The sequence below is a fragment of the Apium graveolens genome, chromosome 1 (assembly GCF_009905375.1).
Source record: "Apium graveolens cultivar Ventura chromosome 1, ASM990537v1, whole genome shotgun sequence".
In the NCBI taxonomy this organism is placed as follows: domain Eukaryota; kingdom Viridiplantae; phylum Streptophyta; class Magnoliopsida; order Apiales; family Apiaceae; genus Apium; species Apium graveolens.
The window spans coordinates 99,636,436-99,645,197 of record NC_133647.1 but is presented as its reverse complement, the minus strand read 5'-3'; the positions used below and the strand labels follow the sequence as shown (position 1 = coordinate 99,645,197).

Sequence of the window (8,762 nt, the reverse complement as noted above, 5' to 3'; positions counted from 1 at the left end):
TATCAATTTAAATGCTTATAAACTGCATAATACCTATGCTAGAGATAATCAGTAGTTGCGTATACCCTTAGTATAGGGGACCCAAAGGTGAAATTTTTTCTAAACCGGGAGTCGATGTTCCCGAGTATAATATATGTATTTATATATATATATATATAGTTTTCTATAACTATTCAATCGAATAAGGTATAGTCGATAGTTTTGAATAAAAATTAAACATTATTTTCGATTATTCAAATAAATTTTTTACTTTCGTATAAGTATATCTTTCGAAAAATTATTATTCGTTTCAAGTATTATTTCCAAAAACTATTACTGGATTTTTTTTTGATAAAAGCTATTCTTTATTGGAATATTATTTAAAGAATAATATTCAGATATTATTCGATTATTTTGTAACTGATTTATTCTATTAAATCATCCTTACTTCAAACATTTTCAAAAATGTTTTCGAGTCTTCAAAATGATTTTAAATGTTAAAGCGGATCTCAAAACCCATTTTCAAATTTAAGATCTTCGTTTCGAAGGGGATTTACATACTCGCTCAAAACCTAAGGGATCCGGCTCCGTGGTGTATTTTTGGCACAACGAAGTTGCTAATTTGATAAAAGAATTTGATTACTTGCCCAATGTTCGAGAAGTAAGCCCAATCAAAATGCATCGGCATAGGCGACATAGGCTCAATAGGAGTCCATAAAAGTGTAAGTGGCTCAGTGGGAGTCCATCAATGCGTAAGTGGCTGAGTGGCAGTCCAGCATAAGGTCCTAATGCGGCCAGGGTGATGACCAATGGGGGATTCATCCATCTACTAGTAGAAAAGGTGACTTAATTGGTATCTTTGCCTGATCAGCAAGATATCAGGTTTATGCCAAGGTTTTCTTCTTTCCAAATTCATTGGATATTACAACTATGTTTATACTTTTCATGACAGAGGTTTTCAAGGAGTGTATGAGATATATATATAGGTGTATATATATATCGGGACTTAATGAAGTATCTCATAATTTATTTCTTTCAAATGATATTTCAAAGAGGGAATCTATTCAAGTCTTATCTTGTAGCCTCATCTAAGTGATGAACTTTTAAAACTTATTTTACTTTCAATAGTGGTAGTTCAAGTAGTTTTTTAAAATGATATAAGTATATTGGAGTATCTTGTAACTTCATCTTTTCAACTTATATCTAGTAAATTATTATCTTATGCATGACAAAGATTTTCAGAAAAATATTGAGACTAGGTTAGATATATGATATCACCTTGCAACGATATTGTTATACAGTTATAAACTGGAAATCTATGTATATTACGCATGGAAGAGGATTTCAAAGGTTTTGAAAAGTATATATACATATATACTGATTATTTTGCGATTTGATCGCGTTAAGATATCAAACTTGGTTCATTTTTGCTTGACCAAGACTTTCATGAGTACTATGAGAATGCTCATATATTGTTAATTATTATACATGTTATTTCGGTGGGCTTGTTGCTCACCCTTGCTTTATTCTTTCATCACACAACAACAGCTAGACAAGATAAACATGACCAAGCTCCCAATTCGCGAGCGGATAGGAAACGTTCTGCGGTTTCCTATAGGCGTTGATGTCGTTGTAGCTGAGGTAGGAACTACCAATAGGCTTTCAACTTTTGATGTACCAGACTTATATATATTTATGAATTATAATAAATGACAAAAAAATATGTAAAGTTATTCAGAATTCGTTTTGAGGTGTAATGACTTATATTTGTGGAATAAAATGACTTGTGTTATGTTTTTGGTATTCATCTCTGAGACTATAACTTGTGGTGTGTGTATATTGTGGGGTCACAGTACGCAGTAGTTGGTTGTTTATTAAGATTGAGTGTTATTAAGGGAAGTGGAACTCGTGACAACCCGGATCCCCGACCCCGAATTTGGGGGTGTTACAATAATTACTTAAAAATAATCATTATTAATTCTATAAATCCTTATAAAATCATATAATGATCCAAAAATTGCCACAAAAATACCAAAATTATCTATATTTGATTCTGGATAATTAAAAATTAAAATATCCAAATTTTATCATATATAAACACCCAAATATTAATATCAATCATTAGATAATTCACCAAAATTCATGTAATAATCACATAATAATTATTTATTGATAAAAATAATTACACGCGATATCCCGGATATTACAGAAAAGCAACTCAAGAAGAATGTCTATATAGCAGCTTTGTTTCTAATGAAGAACCAAAGAAGGTAGAAGAAGCTCTGTTGGATCCTGATTGGGTTTTAGCTATGCAGGAAGAGCTAAACCAATTTGAAAGGACCAAGGTATTGAAGCTGGTACCCAAGCCTAAAGGGATGAATCCAATTGACACCAAGTGGGTATTCAGAAACAAGATGGATGAAAATGACATAGTAGTCAGGAACAAAGCTAGATTGGTTGCAAAGGGCTACTGTCAACAAGAAGGAATAGATTTTGATGAAGCTTTTGCACCCGTTGCAAGACTTGAAGCCATTAGAATTTTCTTAGCCTATGCAGCTAATGTTAATTTCAAAGTCTATCAAATGGATGTCAAAAGTGCCTTTCTGGATGGGGATTTGGAGGAGGAAGTCTATGTCAGTCAGCCTCCTGGTTTTGAAGATCCAAATTTTCCAGAATATGTCTACTATCTATTGAAAGCACTTTATTGATTGAAGCTAGCACCTAGAGCCTGGTATGATACTTTGTCAAGGTTTCTCTTAGAAAATCATTTCACAAGAGGTACTGTTAACAAAACTTTATTCTTTAGAAACGTTAATGGCTCTAGCATACTTGTTCAAATTTATATAGATGATATTATATTTGGCTCTACAGATGAGAAACTTTGCAAAAATTTTGCCAAATTGATGCAAAGTAAGTATGAAATGAGCATGATGGGAGAACTAACTTACTTTCTTGGTTTACAAGTTAAGCAAGTTAGTGATGAAATATTATTAGTCAAACCAAATATATTTATGATCTTTTAAAGAAGTTTGATCGGATTGCACATCTGTAAAAACTCCCATGGCCACTGCAACTAAGCTTGAATTAAACACTACGGAAAAGTCTGTGGATATTTCAAGCTATAGAGGCATGGTTGGCTCACTTTTGTACTTAACAGCTAGTATGCCAGATATAATGTTTGCTACTTGTCTTTATACTAGATTTCAAGCTGATCCTAGAGAATCTCACTTAGTAGCTATTAAGAGAATTTTCAGATATCTCAAGGGAACACCAAAACTTGGCATTTGGTACCCCAGAGATTCTGGTTTTGATCTAACTGGTTATTCAAATGCAGATTATGCAGGTTGTAAAATAGATAGGAAAAGTATAATAGGAACCTATCAATTTCTAGGAAACAAGCTTGTATCCTGGTTCAGTAAAAAGCAAAATTCAGTTTCTACTTCTACAGCTGAAGTTGAATATATTACTGCTGGTAGTTGCTATGCACATATTTTATGGATGAAAAACCAACTATTGGACTATGGTCTACAAGTAGATAGAATTCCTATTTTCTGTGATAACACAAGTGCAATTGCCGTCACTGAAAATCCAATACAGTATTCAAGAACAAAGCACATAGACATCAAGTGCCACTTTATTAGGGAACATGTAATGAATGGTACTGTGGAACTTCATTTTGTTCCAAGTGAAAAACAGCTTGCATATATATATATATATATATATATATTTACCAAGCCACTTGATGAATCCACCTTTTCTAGTTTGGTAAGTGAGTTATGTATGCTTAATTATTCTTGAATCCTTTCTGATAATTTTGCAAGCTATGATGCAGCCAAAAACTTAATTGATTTTTCTGTTTTAGATGAAATTTTGGCTAAGTCAAAATTTATATCTCGACGGATGCTCATTATCCATCGAGTTTGATCATCCGTCGAAATAGAATATCTTAATAAAAATCAATTACTTTTCTTGATTATTTTATACCCGACGGATAACTATTTTATCCTCATCCGTCGAATTGTCTACATCTTAGCCGTTAAAAATACTGAACATTATCCATTGGATATACTTACAGTCTGTAAGTATATCATGACGGATAATTGAAAGAATTTTGACTATTTATTTTATTTTAAACGGCTATTTTAGGTAATTTTGGCTGGTTACTTTATTTTACTTTATTACTTTTGACAGTTTATTTCTGAGATAGTATAAAAGCTAAATTCATTTTCATTCCTTTCTTTTATCTTTCTCTACTACAATTAACTACTCTCTTCTTCTTCAAAGCAAAACCCTCTATCTTTCTGCAATTTATCTTGCTCTAACAATGGCACCAGTAGTCAAAATCATGTCTCAGTCAGGATTTATCTATGAGAAGAACAATTTTGTGGCACTTGTGAACAAAAGGATTCCAGCATCTGAAGATTATCACAGAATGATGGATTTTGTGAAGGGATGCAAGCTTAATTATGTCATGTTGGAATCAGCCACAATCTACAGCGAAGTTGTGGAGGAGATATGGACAACTGCTGTTATCAGACTAGTGACAAAACCATCAAGCTCTCCATTAAAGGTAAGGAACACTACATTAACTGTGACATTATCAAAGCATGCTTTAAGATTCTAGATAACACCACTACTAATCCATACACAGATGATGATATAGTTAATTTGCTTAACTCCATGGGCTATGCACTTCCTACTACTAAATTAAGTGAGATTAGGAGGCTAGGTCTTATGAAAGAGTGGAGTTTCTTGTGTGATGTAGTTACCAACGTATTTTCTGGTAAGATAAGTAACTTTGATTCTGTCAATACTACTATGCTTAACATGCTTTACATGATTCTTACTGATAAGTACTTCAATTTTAGTGATGCTGCTATGTTTGAGTTAGGATATAAGTAAGGAGAGGTTAATAAGAGATCTAAACATATCTATTACGCTAGATTCCTTATGATTATTGCTAACTATATTTGTGAAGATCTTGTAATTGAGAACCTAACCAACAAATTAGATTGTTGGGTTCAAGAAAGAAGGGTAATTGCAGACTTGAATAGAGCTGATCACCACAAGGAGGTGCCCTTGGTTTATTTTCCAATCATGGAGGGCCCCCAGGTAAGTAAGGTAAGCACCATTGTCCCTACTATTCTAACCTCTCAAATTTCTTTGCCTTTGAGTGTGGCCATGGCATCTGTGTCAATGACCAAACTGATGCCTATCCAAGTCACCAAAACAAAAATTTCAGAAACCAAATCAAAGAAAACTCCCTCTAGTTTCTCTCAAAAGAAACCAGTTGCAAAATCTACCAAACACCAAGAGAGGAGTGTGAAGGTGAGTGAGTTAGGTGAGGGATAGGGTGAACATAAAAGAAGCCCTAAGGATAAGTTTGGAGAGGTGAGTGTTTCCCAGCCTAGCCACACTGCAGTTTCCCAAAAAACTGCAGTGCTTAAAAAGGACTTAAGCTCATTGCTAGTTGCATCCTCCCAAAAGGATGTAGCTATTGAACAAAGCTCTCAGCCAAGAGCACAGGCCAAGAGGGTAAGAGACACTAGCTCACCCTAAATATATGGCAGAAAGAAGAAATCTAAACCAACTAGGGATGCACAGGGAACACACACAGTGCAAACTGAAGTTAAAGACTCAGTCACTGCACCATCTCAAATTCAGATTGATGTGGCTCCAATAAATGTGGAGTCACAGCCAGAATCCTTAATTATAGAAGCACCACAAACACCAAACTCTCCCACGAATTCTCTGGATATGGATATGATCAACACATCAATTCATGATTCCCCTTCTTCAACTCTGTTGGGCAAGCCAAAATCTAGTGCAAGTAAACATCATCTTTTGGATGATTTGTTGGCTCACTTCACTACTAGAAATATTCCCTTAGACATCGGTTATAAATAGATGTCTTTTTTTTTCAAACCAATGTCTTCCATGTGTAGAGAAAGGTCAGGGTCTTTAACATCGGTTTTTTGATGATGTTAAAGATCGAAATCGGCATCAGTTTTCTTAACAAACTGATGTATAATTAGCCATTAATTTTAGTAACATGTTAAAACTAGATTATGAAAAATGGTAATTAGGAGGTTAAGAAGCACTATAAACATATCACATGAAAGAAGATTAAACTGATAGATATCAGATTCTTAACAAAAATGATGGCTTACTTTGTATAGTACATCGGTTGCTACATAGAACTGATTTTAAATATGGCATATCATATCGGTTTCATGTAGGTTATCGATGTTAAATATAACATTTCACATCGGTTTCACTTAGGTTCGTGATGTTAAAAATGGCATATCACATCAGTTTCACTTAAGTTAGTGATGTGAAAGTCCTTCTTTACATCATTTTTCTGGTCAAAATTGTTATGTTTTGATTATTTTTGACATCAAGTAGTTAATAATTAAATAATATTATATCCATCCAAGATACATCGTGCTCTTTAATTAAAATAAAAAGCTATATCATAAAAATAATCTTAAAAAAGAACAAAAATGTATGAAAAAACTTATAAACATTCAACTAACATGTTTCTATAACTACATCTACATCAACATAAAAAAAACTATCTAGTTACAATCACATTCCTAACCTATCGACAATTAGAGCCCGGGGAGAGAGAGGCTGGGGTTTTTCCAGAATGTCCTGAAAAAGGAAACAATGAAAACAGTAAGCCGAGATAGTAGATGTCAGACTAGTAAAACTATTAGCATCAACTTTCTAAACAAATTTAAAATTTCAAAAAAAAAACTTTCTAAATAAATGTGGGATACATCCAACATGCCACATTAACCAACCTGCATTCTGTAGGAACCACAAGAAGCAAGTTTTATAATCCCACTGTGGTAATTTTTATTTTGCTGAGTTACTTGAGTAGTGTACATCGCATCCCATTCTGCATTGCAATGATCAGACCATATGTTAAATATTAGGCCAAACATAATGGTATTAAATATTGATTATCTAAGCAGAACTATATATTTTGAAGGATACAAATCAATATAAAGAGGTTTAGCAGAACTATATGCATTGTCTTTAGTATAATTTAATCACCTTAAAAATTGTTGGCCAACATTAAGGTTAACCCTGTCATTTTAATACAGTACAAGTCAGCTGCCCAAATTTGAGGAAATGTCGAGCTAATTTTATAAATTTAAAACTGGGTTTTTCTCAACTACACGTTATATTTTCTTTATGTATAAGGAACAATTATAGTCTAATATGGCTATTTAAAATCAAAATGTCAAACAAATCTAAAGTTGACTGACAATAGTTTGATAGCTACTGTTATTGTAAACATAAAACATGTCTCAATACTACTTGTTATTGTTGTTAAGATTTAATTTGGAATTATTGTTCAAGGATAATTACAGTATAGACAAAAGAAAAAAACAAACACAAAAATTTCAATTTTCTTGTCCCTGGATAAGATTTGAGAGAGATTCACACTTAAAACTCAAGAGTTGAAAAGAATGAGAAAGCGATATCTTGATGATGGGTATGAAATTAATACCTGCACCAGGAGTAATGCAAATAAGGCCGGTGATCATGCCTTGAACTGCTCCAATGAGGAAAGGTTTCTTGAAGAAGATGACATCCAACAAGGTCCAAACAAGTAGACTAGTTGTTGCATAAGTGTTTGTGTTCAGAATTGCCATTGATGAGTCTATGTTGGCGGTGTAAGGCCCTCCACCGTTAAAACCAGCCCAGCCTATCCATAATAGTCCTGCTCCAGCTAACATCAACATTATATTGTTAGGTGGGAACCTTTCCATGTCAGCCTTTGATCTAGGCCCGATCTGATCACAACAAATCACGATAATTGTCAGTTACAGAAATTTAAATACTCGGTTTAACCAAACAAGCTAGAGCTTTTAATTGCAAGCAAGGTAAATTAAAATGATTACTAACCCAATAAGCAGCAGTTAAGCCAGCAATTCCAGAAGAAAGATAAATAATAAAGCCAACAGTGTAATCAATAACACCCCATTGGAACAAAAATCCACCGCCCCACAAGCTGAACGCTCCAACTGTATACGAAAACGTCAACCACAGAGGCACAAACATCATCCAATCCTTGATGTTCATCCTCACAAGCAATGAACCTGCCAATAAGAGTTTGTTTGGCAGACATAATAAGAGTTTGTTTGGAAGACATGTAGAAAGTGTGTACCAACCTGTCTCTTCTGAGATCCACATATAGAAAGTTTTAATATTCCATCGTGAAACTTGTTGGCTTTCTGAGTTAATTGAGTAGTGTACAAGACCTTCAATTCTGAACGGATATAGATAAGATCCAATTAGGACAAAGGAAGTCTCTTTTGAGTATCTAGCTGATACAACTAATTAGATAAAATATATGTAAACCCAAGAAATCATCACCAACTCGAAGGAGGGACTTATTTTCTGGACTTTAATTTTATAGCCACTGCCTAGAACTCAATATTACAGGTTAAACGATACAATGAGTTTGTCTCTTGAGGTATACATAACATTAAAGTGTGTAGATTTAAATTTTAACTTTAAGCACCTTAAAATTGAAGATGACAGATATCTGATTCAACCAGATATGGAATGATAAGGCACGAGTAGAGACTTAACCTGTTTGCAGATACAATTCATATAAATATTTCAGGGCAGAGTCCTTCCACTCTAGCACAGCTCCACGTAGTCAGAAATTTTCTCATTTTCACCCATAGCTTTCACCCCATTCTAGCACCATTCTAGCAAAGAAATCATGATATTCATGTTGGTGGAGAAAGCTAAACCTGTCA

The 8,762-nt window shown here is 33.8% G+C and overlaps 1 protein-coding gene across 1 annotated transcript; it reads right to left on the bottom strand.

The window, feature by feature from the left end:
* Window positions 1-6,567: 6,567 nt before the first annotated feature.
* On the bottom strand, window positions 6,568-8,187 carry LOC141691721 (ammonium transporter 3 member 1-like). The gene is made up of 5 exons (XM_074496496.1): window positions 8,166-8,187; window positions 7,900-8,093; window positions 7,502-7,787; window positions 6,786-6,883; window positions 6,568-6,633 (listed from the first exon to the last, which is right to left on the bottom strand). Exons 1-5 carry the CDS (start codon window positions 8,185-8,187, stop codon window positions 6,568-6,570), a joined length of 666 nt encoding a protein of 221 aa, XP_074352597.1.
* Window positions 8,188-8,762: the final 575 nt, after the last annotated feature.

Bases quoted from the DNA above. Each gene is read 5' to 3' on its own strand.
- LOC141691721 (XM_074496496.1), bottom strand. From the start codon at position 8,187: ATGTGGATCTCAGAAGAGACAG. The intron at 6,884-7,501 runs GTATTAATTTCA...ATTGCAATGCAG, and splicing joins TTGCATTACTCCTGGTGCAG to AATGGGATGCGATGTACACT. The intron at 6,634-6,785 runs GTTGGTTAATGT...TTCCTTTTTCAG, and splicing joins GTGGTTCCTACAGAATGCAG to GACATTCTGGAAAAACCCCA.